This window comes from Podarcis filfolensis, assembly GCF_964270895.1.
Source record: "Podarcis filfolensis genome assembly, chromosome: 7".
NCBI classification, from domain to species: Eukaryota; Metazoa; Chordata; class Lepidosauria; order Squamata; family Lacertidae; genus Podarcis; species Podarcis filfolensis.
The window spans coordinates 68,795,144-68,814,690 of NC_139603.1; the positions used below are offsets into that span (position 1 = coordinate 68,795,144).

The 19,547-nt window shown below is 42.0% G+C and overlaps 1 protein-coding gene and 1 long non-coding RNA gene across 4 annotated transcripts in view; one reads left to right on the top strand and one right to left on the bottom strand.

Annotated features, from left to right (window-relative positions):
* Positions 1 to 286: 286 nt before the first annotated feature.
* LOC310766534 lies at positions 287 to 19,374 on the bottom strand. Of its 2 annotated transcripts, none has more exons than XR_014550218.1 (3): positions 18,953 to 19,374; positions 1,470 to 9,797; positions 287 to 1,107 (listed from the first exon to the last, which is right to left on the bottom strand). It is a non-coding gene; the product is annotated as an uncharacterized lncRNA (long non-coding RNA). The 2 variants fall into 2 exon arrangements; XR_014550219.1 differs by having other exon boundaries at positions 1,470 to 6,179; positions 18,953 to 19,085.
* The window catches only part of GRHL2 (grainyhead like transcription factor 2), a 73,969-nt gene continuing 73,738 nt past the window's right edge, over positions 19,317 to 19,547 (top strand). For both annotated transcript variants that reach the window (XM_083622725.1, XM_083622726.1), the window contains exon 1: positions 19,317 to 19,452. In XM_083622725.1, coding sequence (XP_083478851.1) covers positions 19,433 to 19,452 — 20 coding nt within the window. In that variant the 5' untranslated portion in view covers positions 19,317 to 19,432. The remainder of the gene's footprint in view (positions 19,453 to 19,547) is intronic.

Consider the following 19,547-nt stretch of genomic DNA (forward strand, 5'->3'; position numbering starts at 1 on the left):
AACAGTTCAACATTTTACCTCCTCCCTGAAAAAACTCAACAACTTTGACCCGAACCCCAAAAAAGGGAGTAGATCACTGCAGTTTTTAACTCTGTGAGTAGATCGCAGTCTCTTGGGAGCTGGCCACCCCTGTTAGTTGTTCCTGGAGATGTTAATTCATTTTTTACTGACTGCGTTTATAGACAGCCTCTCCGCCACAATGACTCCCATGTTGGCTAGCAATAAAAACCAACCAAGACAATCCACGATGAAAACAACACAGGTCTGGAAATAAATCTAAAGCTGATTGGATAGCTCATTTCAATATTTTATTTAAAATATTTATACATCGTATTTTTGTACAAATACACATCAGTGGCTCACAATAAATTTGCCAAATGCATTATCTTATGAAATAATAAAAATCATACAGTAAATATTTTGAGGGGCAGGTACAGAAATAGAATAAACCAGTGCTTTTTTTCTGGCGGTACGCATACCCCTAAACATTTTGTGAATCTAAGTTTGGCCTCATTTCAATATGAGTAGGAAAATGAGAGTATCCCTAAACATTTTTTTTTGGGGGGGGGGAAGCACTGGAATAAACAAAGAGATAAATAAATATGCAGGCCAGCCACTCACCTAGTTTTTACTTTTTACTTATAGCAGCAGCAGTGGAGCTGTGAGCCACCCACCAGTTATAAATTTCCCACAAAGCTTTGGTGCTTGGGGCACTGTGGGCCATTAAAATAGCAGGCAGCTTGGAACTGCTGTCACAGACTGAACTACTGCTATCAACTGCCAGAAAGCCCTCTGCCCCTCTCTCATTCTTACCAGTGGGGAGTTATGGGACTCTTGGCAGACTTTGCCAGGGGATCCCTCAAACTAGCCAGCCCTATTTATAGGAGTGAAGACAGTCATTCAATAGGTCTTTCCTCCTTTCTTTCTGGACTGTCCATGTGACACAAATAACCCACACAAACATGTGCATGGGCAGGAGGACTAATAGACATGTCTGTGGTCTAATAACTCACATGGATTCTATTGTCAGGTTGGATCAGATTAAAGACTGCCAGCTTAGTTGTCAAGGTTCTGGGCACAGATTTAAGGCACCATTTTGTGCAATGCCTTGAACAAGGGACGTGGGTTGCCCTGTGGGTTAAACCACAGAGCCTAGGGCTTGCCGATCAGAAGGTTGGCGGTTCGAATCCCCGCGATGGGGTGAGCTCCTGTTGCTCGGTCCCTGCTCCTGCCAACCTAGCAGTTTGAAAGCACGTCAAAGTGCAAGTAGATAAATAGGTACCACTCCAGCAGGAAGGTAAACGGCGTTTCCGTGCACTGCTCTGGTTCGCCAGAAGCGGCTTGGTCATGCTGGCCACATGACCTGGAAGCTGTACACCGGCTCCCTCGGCCAATAAAGCGAGATGAGCGCCGCAACCCCAGAGTCGGCCACGACTGGACCTAATGGTCAGGGGTCCCTTTATCTTTACCTTGAACAAGTGGCAGAATTCAACAGGCCAGAAGCGATTGTAGGAGATCAAGATATGCCCTGGCACCACTATTTAAGCCAGACGTTTTTGCAGAATTCCTACACAAATGTGGAAACAACTGGAGCAGTGTTCACTGAAGATGGGATCCCTTCAAACAACCTTGTTACCATGGAATCCCAGCGCTTGGTGATTATGCAAAAGGATCTCAGCACATTGGGAAAATATTGTCGGGCTGCACCCTTGGGGCACACCATCGATAGGGCAGCATCCCACAATCAACAGGAATAATGGAAAGCAGAGAACGTACTTTTCTCCCCTCTTTGAAAGATAAGTGGAGATGCACTCATACAGACTGCATATCCTTCCCTGATACTGTCTGCAACTTGAGCATTTCTGTGCGGGTGTATTGCATGCAAACCCTGTCAAAGCATCTGTGCACTTGTGAAGGTTCCTTCATAGGTTTTGGCTTTGGTCTCTCACTTATAATTCATTCATATATATACACATACACACACACACACACACATACAACAAAAAACAATTCAAAATCCAAATATTGAGATTATTCTGAATCTCGACTTCCCTCCACCCCTTCCATGGGTCCTAATGGTAATATTTACAACTGCATATCAATACTTATCCAATTTTTTATCCTTCTAAATCATCCATACTTTCCATTACTTTACAAGTGTGGTTAAAACCCTGCTAATGTTTTAACCTGCTTACAGTGGTCTCGTAAAAAAATGTATAAACTTTTCTCATTCTTTTTAAAAAGTTATTGTCTTCTTGATTTCTGAGCTTCCCATTTCGGCACAGTCCATCAACTTGGTTTGCCATTCTTCTCTGGTCGGGATTGTCTCTTCTTTCCATCTCTAGTCAGCTAACATTCTGACATGGCGGCTGTCTGTCACTAGCAATCTTTAATTGATTTCGCAGGCAGTAAGTCTCACTATGTAAGGATACTAGGTTTTGATTTACTACATCCAGCATTCATACCTAGCAGAACTTTCCTCCAGTCTCAATTTTGGTGCTTTTTTTTTTTTAAGGTAGGATACTCTAGGTATGGAAAGATGGATTTGGTGACACCAATATTTGCTTTATATTATTCCAGTTTCATATTTCCATAATGGCACCTGTGCCACCCCCTCCCTTAAAGAACAGTAGCTTTGCAGGCAATACAAAAAGACTGCGGGTTGCAAGAAATGCTGACATGAAGCTATTTTACTCGTTCTCCCTCTTTTGTGAATGAATGCAGGGAAGCCATTCTCTTTCCTGAAGTGTCAGGATTTAAGCCCAGGTGAAACCCTATGGATTACAGGTCTGACATGGTGGAAATGGGGTGGTTTGGGGGGGCGGAAAAGAAGAAGAAAGGATTAAAAAAGAAAATCAAAAGCGATCAATGCTCTTTGCTACAGGTAACTACATCAGATAAGCTCAGGCTTGTTCTATTGACGTCTCTCAGACTAAAGAAGGGATTTATTAAGCAAGACATAGACAGCATTATGTGCCTAGTACGGCATGTGGAGCCCAGAGATCACAGGTTAAATTTAGGTAATTCTGGACACATATGTCAAAATGAAAGCAAAGCCTCAGTAGCCAAAAAGAACTCTTTTCCTGCGTAAAATGGATCCTGCAACTATTTTCACTTAGGCCTGTCCTTTCAGCAACCACCTTCTAATAGGATGTGGGCAGATGGCAATCCTCTTCTTTGCAGGAACTTGATTTGCCTCAGTCACACCATATTGACACAAATCCGATTTATTTTTTGCATTTATATCCCACCCTTTTCTCCAAGGCGCGGCAGGTGGTGTACATGGTTCTTCTTCCCTTCCTGATTTAATCGCCACAGCAACAACCTTGTGATGTCAGTTGGGCTGAGTGGCTGTGACTGGCCCAAGGTCACTCAGTGAGCTTCATGGCTAAGTTGGCTTTTGAACTCTGATCTCCTAGGGCCCTAGTCTGAAACTGCTACACCATACTGTCTCTCTAAGGCTGTGGTCTTCCTAAGCATGCTCACTTGGAAACAAGTTTCATTAAAAAAAGTTGAGATGCAATAACATGCCAGAGGAGGAATGCCTTTTGCTGACTTAGCATTTACAAAGCATTCTAACTAATTGTTTCCTTTTGAGTTTGGGCTTTATGCACAATGTATTCACTTGATTTAAAGCCCCCTAATTGCCCAGGTGTGTCCCCAGAAGAGGCATAAAACTAGACTAGCTCTGGTGTAGTTGAAATTATTTCCCCTTACACTGGAACCAAGAAAAAAGGAAATAAAAAACTGGCGAGTAAAAATGAAGAAAAAGGTAACAATCTGACCCGTATCTCCCATCCTGGCCAGTGTGAGTCCGGTAGGAGTTAGAAGCTGTGATTCCACCATCAATTAAAACATTTGATTTAATTGACTAAGATTACTTTAATTGGGTGACAGCGCCAGTTCATAATGGTATTTTATAAGAGTCTATCTAATAAAGATAAGAATCCGCTTTTTGATTTAGCCGCTGGGGATTGAGTATGGACAGGGTGGCGAAATTTCAATGAATCTGATTAATCTATTATGACGGAATGTATGTGTGTTATTAAATTAGTATACTTCTACCCTGCCCTCCATTATAGCTGATCTCAGGTTGTGTAACAGTTAATTACAATTGTAATTAAAACACAGGTCAATTTAAAAAAACACCTCAGTTAAAGAGTCCACTGAATTTTAATATTTTTAATGTTTGATGTGTTTTTTATATTTTATTGGAAGCTGTCCAGAATGGCTGCAGCAACCCAGACAGATTGGCGGGGTACAAATAATAAAATTTATTATTATTATTATTAGTAGTAGTAGTACAGTAGTAGTAGTAGTAACCAGAACAGATAAAACAAACACAACGAAAACCATAAAAACAACATTTAAGTCACAAAGCAGTCTACAACTTCCAGGCATGAACTGACTTAAACTGATATCCTACAAATTCCTGGGCAAACAAATGGGCTTTTACTTCGTGCTAAAATGAAAGAAAAGTAGGTACCCAACATAGTTCTGAGGGGAGGAGGCTCCACAACCAGGGGGCCATCACTGAGAAGACCTTTTCTTGTATCTCCACATAGAAGATGTATCTTCCAATGGTGAAACTATGAGAAGGACCTCCTCTGAAGACCTTAGGGCTGGTTTTCATAGCCAACTTGAGCCTTCAGTCTGGGTTGGTCAATAAATTACAACATGTGAACAACTGATCTATGAAGACCATGAGGTTTGCGGTTTCACACTTATGTAATTTGTTGCTGGGGAAGGACTGTGCTCTTTATTTGGAAGGGATATGTTCCAAATTAGACATTTATGTGCTTTTCATAACTGAGTCAGGCAATAGCTTTGACTATTGTGATCCATGAAGGGGACTTTGAAGTAACTAAGTACAAAAAGTATCGTATGAAGCAAGCCTTAAAAGCATTCTTTTTCGAAAGCATTTTTGGAAGAGGAAAAACACCAGAGCAATTCAACATTGTCTCTTCTCCAGTTGCTGTAGTGAAATAAAGCAAACAGTTGCTCTTGTGGTTTCTTCTAAGGCAATTAAAAGGCGAAGCCAAGTCTCAAGTGGCTTTGGAGAGGCAATATTAAATGCACTGGTGGTTCATTTCACTTCTAAAATGTCAATTTATAAAACATAACAGGATTCCTCCCTCCCTGTGTAACTGTGTTATATAGTTCAACCCAGGCTCTAAGAGCTAGGCTACACTCCTACATACTTGGGATTCGGAGTAATGCCCCTTGAACTCATGTTTACTTTTCAGCAAACGTGTATATGACTGTACTGCATGGCTCAAACTACACATTACAGGGCAGATCCATAATAGTTCTGCCGATGTTAATGCACACATTGAAAATGCAGTTGCATTTGTTTGGAGGAACAGCTGGTGCAGAAGGATTTTTAACATTTCCCCTCTGTGCATTTCCCTGGCAAATTTGCACCCAACTGCAAGCTGCTGTTTGCCCCAAAATGTTCTCCCAAATTGCAAACATCAGTTTGCAGTGGTGACAATTTTGATCAGGAAAGCCATGTGGTGGGGGTGTCTCATAACTCCTCTCTACTCCAAAACAACCTGGTAGCACCTCGCTGTGACATTTCGGTTGAAACAAAATCTCCCAGGTAGTAGGGACTTTGGCTCTTTCACTCCAGCTAGGGTGTTGCAGCAGTGTAAGGCAAGTGCATCCCTACACAAACTGATACTCTACAACACCTGCAATGTCTCTTGGAGATTCTAGGGTAGACTGTCGGCTCCCACAGGGAGCAGGCGTCAAACTGTGCTGACCCAACATACTGTCTCTTGCCTGACATTATGGTTGGGTCAACCATCTTGCTAACAGAATGTGGATTCTCTAGTATGTTATATGCCACTGAATCCAATCAGTTCCAGAAAAATGCCTGCTTAGGATTCCAGTCGGAGAATCTGCACGGAAAAAATGAAAGCCTCATTTGCTCAGTTTGTTTACACCAGGAAATGTGGCCTCTCCAGAACCTGTTAGACTCTCACCATCTCTAACCATTGTTGGCTGTGTTGGCTGTGACTGATGGGCCTTGAAGTCCACTAGTATTTGAAGGGCCATTAGTATCTCACCATTGGCTTACACTGACTGTGCAGCTTCTCCAGTCTTTGAAGTTGAAAATGGGATATTCCAGCCACCATATGGACTCGTTCTGAAGTTCTTCTGTCATTCTATCCTCACTGAAAGAAAATGTGAGTTTTCAGTAGCAGAAAACAATTGGAAAGGCATCTTGAAAATGATATGTCCTTCTAATCTGTTTGTATTTTACTCTTCATAGCATTGAGATGTGTGACCAACATAATGCCTTCGCCATGTTACTTTTTCTGAGACAGGAGCAAATACATTCTCCTTGCTACAGCTACCATGTGTGTATTAAAGAACCCCAAATTTAGCTTTTGTGCATGATTTGGATTTCTAGATGAACCTGATTTCAACAATAGCTGCCACAGAATTCCACATCTGGAAGAGTTTCAGTATTCAAACTTCACACATCTTCAGATTTTCCTTTTGACATTCAATTTGGAATTTTTGCGGCACACGAAATGGTGACAGATCCGTTGTAAGACAAGATGTCTTACTTCATCAGCAGTGATGATGAGGCAGTGTAGTGTAGTGGCTAGGGGGCTGGACTAGGACCACAGAGACTGAGGTTCAGATCTCCACTCAGCCATAATGACCAAGGGCTAGTCACTTTCAGTCCAACCTTCCACACAGGGATTTTGTGTGGATAAAATGAAAAGAGCAAAAACACGTTTGTTCCCTTGGAGAGAAAATGGGATAAAAATGTTATCAAAATAGTAGAAAGGGGATACTTTAAAAACAACAACAACCTTAACTCTTGCATTAGAAACATTTTGAAATTTAACTCTCGCCATCAATGCCATTTAAACTGCTCAATTTTGTGACCTTGTCCTCAGAAGGACAAGATCACACCACCCCTGCAAAACTCCACTCAGGGAAGATGTTCACAGATCCGTGAAGGATGGGGAGAAGAAAGTACCATGTAAATCCTCTGCGTAGGACGTGAAAAGTGCCCCGAGATTTCCATTTGTTCCATTCACTATACAAACATTTGTTTTTCTTGCCAGACAAGAAGAAAAAGGAGAAAGAGAGAAAAGAGCCTTGTGCTGCCGTCCGTCTTTTGCCTTTGCTTATATTCTGTGCCACTATTTATTTTGCTTCTTTGCCGTGCAAATAACCAACCATCTTCCAGTGGGAGTAAGCCCAGCCCTTTTGTGCCCTGCAGTCATGGCTGTGTCTTTTAAGAGAAAATTGATTCTCTGGAATGCTGTGTGTGCACATACTTATCTGAGCCCTACAGCCCACACCTGCTGAACAGGTAAACCAGATCCTCAGCAAAGGGCCTCAGCAGTGACATTCCAGCTTGGCAAGCTATTACTCTCTAATTGCTACCTGTCAAACAGGTAAACTAAGCTCTTGGGCCAAGTCCAAACAAGGGCATGTTCCCATGAAATCCTAAACCTCCCAACCTTTGACCTCACTGCAGGGCCACAAATGAATTTAACCAGGGCTAGTTTTTTGGGTGTGCTTTTTTTAAAGACAACTGCACTCTTGAGTGGTAGCAAGAGAAGGCTTGGTTTCCACCTGTGGCAAAAATGGAATTGCCCACAATCATTCCTACAGCGAAGCGTGGCATGACCACAGCCTGCCAGAAAGGAGCAGCCAGTTGCTAAGCATGATAATAACAGTCCTCTCTGAAACCAAAGCTCATTGTCTGTATGGCTGCGGCTAGAACGACCAGCATCTGATTCCTCCGTCTGATTCACTGACACTGCGGTGCAAATCTGTCAGGTTTCCTGCGGCTGAACAAGTTCTGCTACAAAGCAGCATTTAGGAAAGGTGGAACAGGCACTTCTTGTTCTTTCCTTTCTTCCAGTTCAGGCTTGTCCGACGGAAAGCAACAGAACAGCAGGATCGACTTGCTCAGAAGAAGTGGGTTTCCAAACGGAGACTTACGCAATAGGTGTGCTATTGTGCAGTTGGTTTTCTGTTCCATTTTAAAAACAGGAATGCAACGTGGTACCTGGCAGTTAAGGGGAAGCAAAGTGGGCCCGTTGTATGAAGGTCTGCATACACTTCTGAATGCAGGTGCATCAAAAAATAAGGGCAACAATTCCTTTAGCGTCAAATAAAGCAGCACGTATATGAGGTCTAAGTGCAAGCTAGTGGTATTTGTTAAGCAACGAATGAAATACTGGACAGAATGAGACCTAATTGCCACTCTAGCTAGTATTAGTTGCAAGGACTAGCAGTGGTTTTCCAGGGTTTCAAACAGGAGTCCTTCTTAGCTCCACTTGGAAAGGCCAGGGACTGAACTTGTGACCTACATGCAAAACACATGCTCTACCACTAGGTTATTGCCTTTCCCCAAATCTGCCTCACTGGGTTTATTTCTTAAACTATGAGTGCAGAACTCTTTAGATCAGGGTTTCCCACACTTGTGTCTCCAGCTGTTTTTGGACTACAACTCCCATCATCCCTAGCTAGCAGGGATGATGGGAATTGTAGTCCAAAAACAGCTGCGAGACACAAATGTGGGAAACCCTGTTTTAGCTTGTCTCCTAGCTATTTGAAAGCCACTTATCTGTAAGCAAGGGCCCCTTCCCTCCTTTCTTAAAAGAAAACTACACACACACACACACACACACACACTGCTTACTGTGGGGCTGGACATACTGCAAAGCACAGTGCTTGTGTGACCAGTCACCCACCATCTTAATTCACTCCAAAGTGTAAATCTGTATCTACAGCTATAAATTAGCACATGCAAATTTTATGCAAATTTGCGCCATGGGCCTCTAAGTAGCTCACAATGCCACCTGCATGGCTGGGAGAATACTCAATGACTCTGTGATGTGGGCAGGACTTCAACTACATGACATTTCCCCATGTAATCAGCACCAGATCTGAAGGAATGGATGCCAATTCCATCAGAGATGCCATGACCAGGTTCAATCCGCATGAGTTATTTAAATGGCGCCCTAGATGTGCAGGAGCTGCTTGGGCTTAAGGGACCCCTATAATGCTTTAGTTGGGTCCCGTTTTATCCCAATATGAGATTAGTAGAGTCCTTTTTACAAGATGCAGGAGGACTAAATTAAGACTGTGAAAAGCAGACAAGACTGTAAAACATCAGACGTGATGGAAAGCACCTAATGCTGGCACAATTATGCCTACTCAGGTATTACACAACAACATCTCTTCTATATTTTTTTCACCCTCATTTTACTGAGGATCCAGGTGATTGCTTTGCTTCATTCAAACAAAGAGCACTCTATAACATTTTAGATCATCTTTGCAGACATAGCAATAACCATACCCAGAGAGGCTGACACATGAATTGTTTCATGCAGAGTTGGGAAAAACAAAGCAAGTTTTTGGATTTTGTATAGTGCTAATACATGGCTGTACCATCCTTCCTTGATCCACGAATGCTTATGCTGGTATTTGTACACCATGAGAAGACTAAATTAGTCATGTGTTTGTTTAACTGTGTTTATCCAACAGATCTTGAGGCAGTGCAAATAGTCAGATACCACCATCCTTGGATAATCAAGAGTTCGGTTAAATTAGTATTGTTGAAATAGGATCTAAAGGGGCCATGTAGCCTACTTTTTAAAAGGACAGTTCTTTGTCTGAAGGACTGCCTGGTTCAAGTCTGGTTTAAGAGAACAACAAAACCCACAAAGCAGGTACCTTGATGTTGCCCATGAAATTAGCACCTGAGCAGCAGACTGAGCTTACAAAGAGATCACCCAGTCACAATCTTCCTCACTCTTGTGAGAAATATTGTATTTCTATGTAAGTTATAGTAATCTTCTCTAAATTGGCACCTATATATATAAATCAAAATATTTATGTAAATCTGTGTCCTACTCTGTTCTCATTTTGGGGTGATACATTTCCTCTTTTTGTGATGCTTCAGTGGCCACCCTAAGAGGTCATTCTGATAGGGTTTTATATGTGGGTATGGAAATGCAGATGCTCAGCTTTTGCTGAGCAGACCAATGTAGAATTAAGTTGCCTGGATTTCTTCAAATTCCCCGTTTCTCTGGGTGAATCCCATAATAAGCCTTGATTTTACAAGCACTACTGGGCATGCTGAAAAGAAGATCTGGCATGGAGTGTCAGTATCAGGGGTGGGGAACCTGCAGCTCTCTGGATATTCTTGGACAGCAATTCCCATCATCCCTGACCATTAGCCACATTGGCCGAGGTTGGTGAGAGGTGGTGTCCAACAATATCTGGAGGGCCAGAGGTTCCCCACCCAGGCCTACATGGCTGGTGCCATATTTAAAAATTATCATCCCATATCTGCACACTTTTTGCACATCAAAAAGGCATGTCCCCAGGGCACGTCCCCTCAAATACTAGCATGCACAAGGGACTGCCGATCTGATTAAAATGAGAGGGATAGGGAATCCTGAGCTTGCAGATCATTTCTGCAGACCCAATGACCCATTTAAATGAGGCCACACACCAGTTTCCATGTACACTAGAGGTCAATCACTCAAGCGTGAGGGAATACCAGTAATTCTACTGTAGACAGGGGTTCTATTCATATTTAACAAATTTTATATGCTGCCTGATTTTACAAAAACCTCTAAGTGGCTTACAATAATATTAAAATTGTCAATAAAACATTTAAAAGTAATTAAAAGCAAAAGAGATGAAAGCACATAAATATCTGTGTGTCTGGATAGGCTTGCCTAAACAAAAATGTTTTAAGCAGGTGCTGAAAATTATGATTGTATGTTCTTTTCTTATTCTGGATAAAATCCAGTTTCAGATTTAGATTCTTCTGATGTGTATTATATATTCTACTTCATTCTAAAGCTACAAAACAGGGGGAGAAGGAAGAATTGTTTGGATTTGCAGAAAAACAGGCTTCTTTGCTACTGCAGAACATTCCCCATGGTTTTGAAGTTGCAAAATGTCTGTGTAAACATTTAGCACCATATCTAATTATATAGTTCATTGTTCTGCGACTTGGGCACTGCAACCCACTTTTAATATTCACACAATCACACTATAGTTTTCTGTTGCCAAAATGCATTTGCTTAATTGCTCTTAGCAACGGTAATATTGGATCGCATGGGGCCTCTCTGAGTGTGCTAAGCTTGGTTTAGGTGGGGACTGGGAGAGGTGCAGTCAACTGTCAGTCACTAATTAGTGACTAATCCCACAGAATGAAATTCCCACACATCAGCAAGGCATCATTTTGTGACTTCCCAATTAGCATCACAACACTTGTTCAGCTACTGATTGGTTAGTTGGTTGATTGTGTGACTGCGGAAATGGGTAAAAGCCCCCCATCCAAACAATGACTATCATCAGTGCAGGTAAGAAAAAAAAAATTATTTTTATCATCTACAGTACTGTCTTATTTATTTTATAGTACACTACTTTGATTATTGCTTTCATTTTATGGATCAATGGTCTCGTTAGATAGTAAAGTTCATGTTAAATTGCTGTTTTAGGGATTGTTTTTAAAAGTCTGGAACAGATTAATCTGTTTTGCTTTACTTTCTATGGTAAAGTACGTCTTGGTTTTGGAACGCTTTGGTTTTGAAGCAGACTTCCGGAATGGATTAAGTTTGAGAACCAAGGTACCACTGTAATAACAATAACAATAATAATTTTATTATACCCCAGCCACTCTGGGTGGCTTACAACATATCTAAAAACATAATAAAAACACCAATCCTTCAAATACAATTTCATCTTACTGATTTTCAGAGGAGACTAACAGTAAACATTGCACACTCCTTAGCAATTCCAGAGTATGCCAATGACTTCAATTGCCATACTCTAGTGGTCGCTTGAAGGCAGTAGGAATAATATGCTCCTAAAGTGCATTTGCATAGCATATAAAACAGGGAGCTATGTCTTTAAAACTACTAAGCTGACACCTCAATATGAAGTACACTTACCTGAGAGACAGACTTCAGAATTTATCTTCAACAAAAGTAATATAAAAACAGAGGAGAAATTGACTGTCTCTGGATGACAGCCAGAAGGCAATGTTATGTAAATAGTGAAGGAACACATCTTGTTCATGCATGGAAATTCCAAGAAGAGATTGATCCAAGCACAGTTGAAAATAGAAACAAATATGCACATGTTTTCCACACACACGGCCTTTACAGCGAATGAGGCCGTTCACGTTTCCACTTGTCCTGCCCCTTTTCCCTGGGAAAAGCCGCTCTTTACCACTGAATTGGAGTAAACATCAACTGGGTTTTCTACGAATTGATGTTTGTGGGATTTCCAGGAGAAAGCAGTGGGGGAAACAGAAAACCTCTTGGACCTGTGCCTATAAAGCATGGGACAAGAATGAAAACCTATTGATTCCATGCTTTCCAGACACAGGACAAGTGAAGTGTGGACAAGCCTAAAGACACAGTGGACAAACACTCTCAACAGACTGCAGTGCAGAACATCCTAATGCTAGATGATGGTGTAATTTGCTAACAGTCTAATATAAGCAGTTCACCTCTGCCCAACCAACAACAGTCACATGGTGCATCTATCACTATGTTTACCAAGGACCCCATGCTACGGTGGGGTCTTATCTACGTCATCTCTCCCAGCATAGCTTCATTTCCCATTTGTATGCCATCCAGGCAGCTTATCTTTCCAGATGGCTGAAACAATATTCAACTGAGGCCAGAGGCACTTTGACTTCTAAACTTAGTGTCAGGCTATTGTTAACTATAGCTGGAAAGCAATTTCCAAGAAAATTATGACCAAGCCCTTTTAAGTGTTGTCTTAAAAAAGAATCAAGCAGTTTTTCTCATTATGTTTCATGTGGTTTGAGAACACCCCCTTTAATTTTGCCTAAAAGTTTCAGAGTATTTCCCATCGGAAATCATTCCCCTCTTGAAAAGGCAAATAAGAATCTGTATAGTTTACATCAGCTACTCAGGAATCTTTCCCGCAATCACTTTCGAGCTGAGATGGAACTATAGGAATTTTATCTTCTTTTCATAAGCTGCCCTGGAAGCTTTGCTGAAGTCTTATGAATAAATTAAACAAGCCCCCGTTATTTAAATAGAAAAATAGGTTTGTACGCAGAAGCTAATATAGCAGGATGCAAATTTAGGCTAGAAACCTTCTTAACTGTCCGTGTTAATGGAGACTTTTTGACATGCAAGTGCGTTCAAACAAAGAACTCCCCCAACTGCATCCCAAAGCTACACAGTTGGTTAGCCTAACCTTCCCCAAAGGATTACTGTGAAGATGATGCTTGGGGGCAGGTGAGTTAAGAAGCCCATGTGTAACCTTTAAGTTCTATGGCAAAAGAGTGAGATAGAAATGAAGTAAATAATAAAAGAGAAGATGCAAGCTTGAGTCACCACAAACGTTCTCGGCCACTGCAAATATTACCCACACAGACACAAATAAAGAACCGAACAATTCATGAAACACCTGGCAATGTTGTAAGCTCAAAGCTGGACCAGTATGCTTCTTTGTCTGTTATCTAGCTAGAGAAAATAATTCTAAAACTCATGGGTATGACATACTTGACAGCAGACAAATTATGTCTTGCCAGTGCTTGCTGTCTCACACATGGGCTGTTGCAGTGGCAAACAAGTTTTGCCAAATTTGTACAACTTGCAGCAGCTCATTCCAGATTGAAAGGTTATTGAAATCATTGTGGTGCACAGATTTATATGCACATCAACTGCATTATGAGACTTGAAGCATTAAGAACCTCGCCCACATACCTTCTGTCCTAGTCAGTGTGACTGTAAGGCATTCAAATGCGTGGTGCTGGGATTGCTCCCCTACTTAACTAAATGTGATGGATGGGAGTACTAAGACTATCTAGATTAGGCAGTTCTCTGGCAGGATCCAGCAAATACAGTGGTACCTCGGGTTAAGAATTTAATTCGTTCTGGAGATCTGTTCTTAACCCGAAACTGTTCTTAACCTGAAGCACCACTTTAGCTAATGGGGCCTCCTGCTGGTGCTGCACGATTCCTGTTCTCATCCTGAAGCAAAGTTCTTAACCCAAGGTAATATTTCTGGGTTAGCGGAGTCTGTAACCTGAAGCATATGTAACCCGAGGTACCACTGTAACTGGCTGCCCTGGCATATTTAGGGGCCTTCTACTGGCTGGTGGCCTGTCAACAGGCTGTGCTGTTGGTGGTTGCAGTGGGGGTGTCTACAGCAGAAGAAACCTCTGCCGCATCCTAGTACCCTCCAGCAGTGTAGACTGGGGGTTAGGATCGCTTTGCCCACCTGTTTAATTAAGTAGACTAAAAACATATGTGTAGAATATCTGTAGGTTAGAAATGTATCAAACTAATTTTGTGTGTTGGAGAAACAAAGCATTTACATGAACCAAGCAAGAAATCCTGGGAAATTAAAACGTATAATAGAATGTAGAGGCAGAAGAATTGTGGAAAGTGTAAACATAAGCATGTTTATTCTGAGGTGTTTGCTTTCTTTACTGGAATAAGGAAGCAAATCCTTCAATAGAGTCATTGTTTATTGACAAAGCATTTAAAGGATTTACTCAGTTAAAAAAGAAGAAGCTTGAAAAATTCAGATTGTGTCGAGAGTGCAGTTAAAGAGCATCCACCATGGTGTCTGTTGGTTCTGGGGGAGAGAGATGGGAAGGACAGTCTGACTAGAGGAGGCCTGATGCTTTCTATGCCTTCCTCCCTTTTAGCATATTTTTAGCATGATTTTTTTTAGCCTTCCTGATACCTCTGCTCATATCTATGACCAAAATGCATTTCCACTTTTTAGTCTTCACATTCTATATACAGCTGCTTTCATTAAACAAATGCAGGTAGCAATTTGCCATAAAGGGCAATCTTTAATGCTAATGCTTACATGGTCTACCTCTTACACTGAGAAAGCCAATCTCGTCCAATATAAAAGCAGAAGAAACCAACAATAATGGTAGTGTTTCCACTGTAATAGAGTGGTTCTTCCTGAACTAAAAAAAATATTGGCTATGTTCCCTTGATACTTGACTGTATTTGATTAGGCATATGGGGACAACAAAAGTCAACAGAGCAACACTGTAGTCATAAATCCATTTACTAGGAAATGCTCAATGGGGTTTTATTTCTGTGTAAACATTTTAGGATGAGACAGAAAGTCAGTAATATCTAAACCAATTATGTAAATATGCTTTGATCAAATCCTAAAATGTGACATTTTGCCTTTCCCCAAGTCAGAAGCAGATACATAATTCTCCCATCCCCCAGGTTAATTTATGAGTGCCACAACGCCTGAAAGCAGGAGTTACCAAGGATCATATAACTGGAGAAACTAAGTCAAGCTTACATAGAATCATAGGATTGGAAGGGACTCAGAGGGTCATCTAGTCCAACTCCCTGCAATGCATCTGAGAAAGAAAGAAAGAAAGAAAGAAAGAAAGAAAGAAAGAAAGAAAGAGCCCTTCTTGGACATAATGAGTCACAGAAGTCCCTAATAATAAAGAAAGACGGTTGCTAAGTTTTAAGATGTAGGAAGGATTAACAGTAAGTGCTACCTGTTGCAAAATTAGCAGCTGGCTTTGTGTCTGGTGCTCCTAACTGAAATCTGGCACAAAAGCTATCATACGTGCAAACACATGATAAGCCTCCCCCAGCACTAAGACAATGCAACATCAAACATCTGCTCTTTTGCATTGAACTTGTTAACAGCATTGCTTTGATACAAGCACAAGCCATTAGCACCTGTTATCCCATAGATTTGTTTTAGCAGTTTTCATAACACATAATTTTAGGTGCTTATAATTATAAGTATAATCTGTAACCTTAGTTAAACCTTATTTGAATACCTGATTCTCTGTCCTCAACTGGCAAGTCCAAACAATACCATTACTAAATGGAGCAAAATATGCACACATAAAGTAGGCTGATGTGTAAAGACAGTTGCCTTTTAACTTGTTTCCTTTCTACAAAGCAATGTGACAGCAGAGCTACAGATGTTCGTTGAAGAAACTAGCCAAAGTGAAAGTATGAGAAATGATTGTGAACCGGAAGAGTAAATAAAATTTGTGCAACCTGTTCCTAAGCAAGTCCTGCTCTCTTTATTGCTGCTTACTCCCACCTGAAGCATGCACAGGACTGCAGACTTACTCTACTAGTTTGATCTCTTGCAGCGCTCACTCTGGTGAGAAAATGTTTACTTTACTGAGCAGCAGGTTCAGTGGCAGATAAAAAAAAAAAGTTACAGGGATGTGGTAGACTTCTGGAAAGGAAAGTTGCACTGTACAGCTTTTCTTGATTTACAACTTGAAGCATGAATCAACAAGTATTTAAAGTCAAGCAGCAGATGTCCCCTCCCCTAATGAGTCAGAAACTAAGGACTTAAGCTGTGGATTTAAGGCTGTGTGGAGATAAACTTTCGAACCAAAGCAATGTTTCAAGATGAAGCTGGAAAGCTAAGAGTTTTGGAATGACGCAATTAAAAATGTCGTCGCCATTTTGGGAGGCATTGTTGGAGCTCTTGGGTCTGGGAGGAGAAAGAAATAGAGTTGTTTACATATCATGGATCAACTTCTCGGTGGGACTTAAGAGCAACAAATGCCAAATTTATGATGGAAAGAGCGATGTTATCTACGAAGGAGATATATGGAAACCATCTGGACTTAGTGGAGGAATGGGAAATCCACACAGGATTATTATTTTGCTTATCGGCTTAAGGAGACTAACAGAAGAGATCGTAAAGGAAAAATAGAAATTATATGAATAAGATATGATGTGGAAACACCAAGATAAGACTGGATAGAATTATGAATTTTGTTTGGACTGATTGGGACTGATTTGGACATTAACGCAGTAATAAGAAGATGATCTGAATCCCCCTTTGGATCTTGAAATATGGGTTCCCCCAACAAAATTTAAAAATTTGGCTTTGTAATTTGGAATTTATGTGATGTGATTTAATTTGATGTGATTGGCCAGTTAATAAAAATTATTTAAAAAAATAAAATAAAGTCAAGCAGCAGATGGAACCTAAATTTCAATGGGACTTTCATCCACATGTGTTTAAGATTAGGGTGTTAGGCTGTGATCCTAAACTCACATTATTTGGAAACATGTTTTACTGAATTCAACAGATCTCACTTCCAAATAAAACATGTTTGGAATTAAAGTTTAATTTTATTTAAAAACACATTAACATTTGCTAGATCAGGCCAAAAAGCCACCCAAATTAGTATGATGAATGGGAGCCAATGCTAGTTCTGGTCACAGTAGACACATTGAAGTTAATGGGCATGAGTTAGGTTTACCAATTTCAATTGGTCTACTTTGAGTAGGATTAGCATGCAATCCTTTGTCCCCATTTGTTTGGCCCCCGTGTTTGGTACTCAGAAGTAAACTGTCTCTATAAACTGAAGTTCCATTAGTTTCTATTTAACCCCCAAATTACAAGGCTATTCCCACTATGTTGTCTAATCCTTAAAAAAAAAAAAATCCAACCAGTGACCACTAGCACATTTTGGGGTGGTAAATTTCATAATTACTTCTGCTTTGCAAGCCGGACCATAAAAGTTAACAGTCCACATTTTTACAAGCCCACCTAATAAAGAATACGTTTGTGTCATTTGTGGCACATCAGCAAACAGTCTGGAAAAAAACCCTCTTTCTCATTAAGTTTACAATGCCTTCCCTATCTTGGTTGCCTATCTTTATGCACCACAGATCAGTGAGCTAGTTAGTGACTATTTACAATAAATGCACCCTAAACCTATCCATGTTTTCCTGAAAGGCAAGTCTCACTGCATTCAAATTGGCTTAATCCCAAATAAGCAGGCACAGAATTGCAGGCTGAATTGCTGACTGCCAAGCCTCTGCCTGAAGAGAAGGCTGATATAGCCAGAACAAAATTGCCTCTCTTGGAGAAAAAAAAATGTGAGGGAACTCTGTATTTCATTGGCAGGTCATGAAAACATTTACAAATAAGAGATGGGCACTTAGTGAATACTCTTGAAGGCAGACAGGTGCAGAGTAAGAATCAAAACCCTTGGGGAGTGGGCATTTTCCTTCATATGTCAACACTACCTTTAAAGTCGTGTTGTGCATTGATTTTTCACTTATTGTCTGCCACACTGGAAGCCTGTTGTCCGGCAGTAAGGCAGGATATAGACGTTTCAAATAATATTTCAGCCACATATCCATAACCTCGGAGCTTAGTACCAACTAAAACGTTACTGAAATTGCGAGAGGAAGAGAGAGATAGATGCAATAAATTCAATTCTCTCTTAGCCTGGGAGAAACTCAAGAATAGGGGGGAAATGAGATTGGGTTCCTTTCCTCTTCCCTGGCTTTAGCAGCCCAAAGCATGCCACTCCATACAAAATGAGATTTAGAGCTGAGCAGAAGTATTCATTGGAGCCTTTTATGGCCCTGGGCAGGCCTGCAAATCCCAAATTACAAGGAGGTAACGACTTGTGGAAGAAAGGCGCTTTAGGTCCGGCCGTTTCTGTCCCACAACCCCTCTTGCATAGGTCCATAAGCGAGATGGTGGTCAGCTGTGGTCTTCTCGGTAGACTCCACGTCGGTCGGCAATTTTCCTCCCTCCCCGTGGCTGGGCGAGGGTGGCGGAGGCGGCCGCTGGGCCCTGAGAAAACGGGCCCAAGCCAAGGCAGAGTTCGCAAGGGCCTCTAAGCCCCGCTCTTCCCTCACGCTCATGAGGGCTTTCTTCGCATAGGTATCTCAAAGGCGCCCTTGCACCCCTTTATTCCCCTCCCACCGCCGCCACGGCCTCCCCTCGAGCGTCGTCAGGCTCCCAGCGCGGCCCCGAGAGCCTTCTCCAGCCGGACAGGCCTCGCGTGCCCCGGCATGGCTCCCGCACGCAGCCCGCCTCTGGGCCTGCAGCTAGCGCTCTCCCTCAACCATTCCGGCGCCGCTTTCCCAACGAGGCGGCTTCGCTCGGCGTTCTAAGCGAAGGGCCTTACCTGAGCGCGCCTCTTCCAATGGCTGCTCACCTGAGGCCCCGCTCGGCCCAATCAGCTCGCAGCTCGTCCCTCTTGCCTTGTATCCTTCAGTGAAAGAATCCAAGTCCTTTTGGGAAAGTTTACCTGTAGGCGCCTTTGGGTTTTTGTTGCTTCCCGGCGCGGTGCCTTAAACGGCAGAGGGAGGGAGGGCGGGCAGGCGAGCCTAGCCAGTCTCATTTTCACATGCGAGGGGCGGGCAGAAGGGGGCTTTACCTGTCCCACTCCTACCTCCGCGGCTGGCTGAGGGAGAAGTAAGAGGGGGGGAAGAAAAGCAGAATTACCAGTAGCTCTGGTTCTGCCGTCCCGGGCGCTCGCTTGCTCTCGCTCGCTCGCTCGCTCACGCGCGCACACACACACCTTTACCTGCACAGACTTGAAAGTCCAGTTTCACCAGAGAGACTGAGGCATCTGGAAAAGGGGAGAGAGTTCATTGGATCAAACATGTCACAAGAGACGGACAAGTAAGTGATCACAGCCAGCTTGCTACTTTTGCTGCTCCTGAACGGATCAACTGGTTGGTTGTGTTTTCTTTTTTTAACCCCCCTTAAAAAGAAAG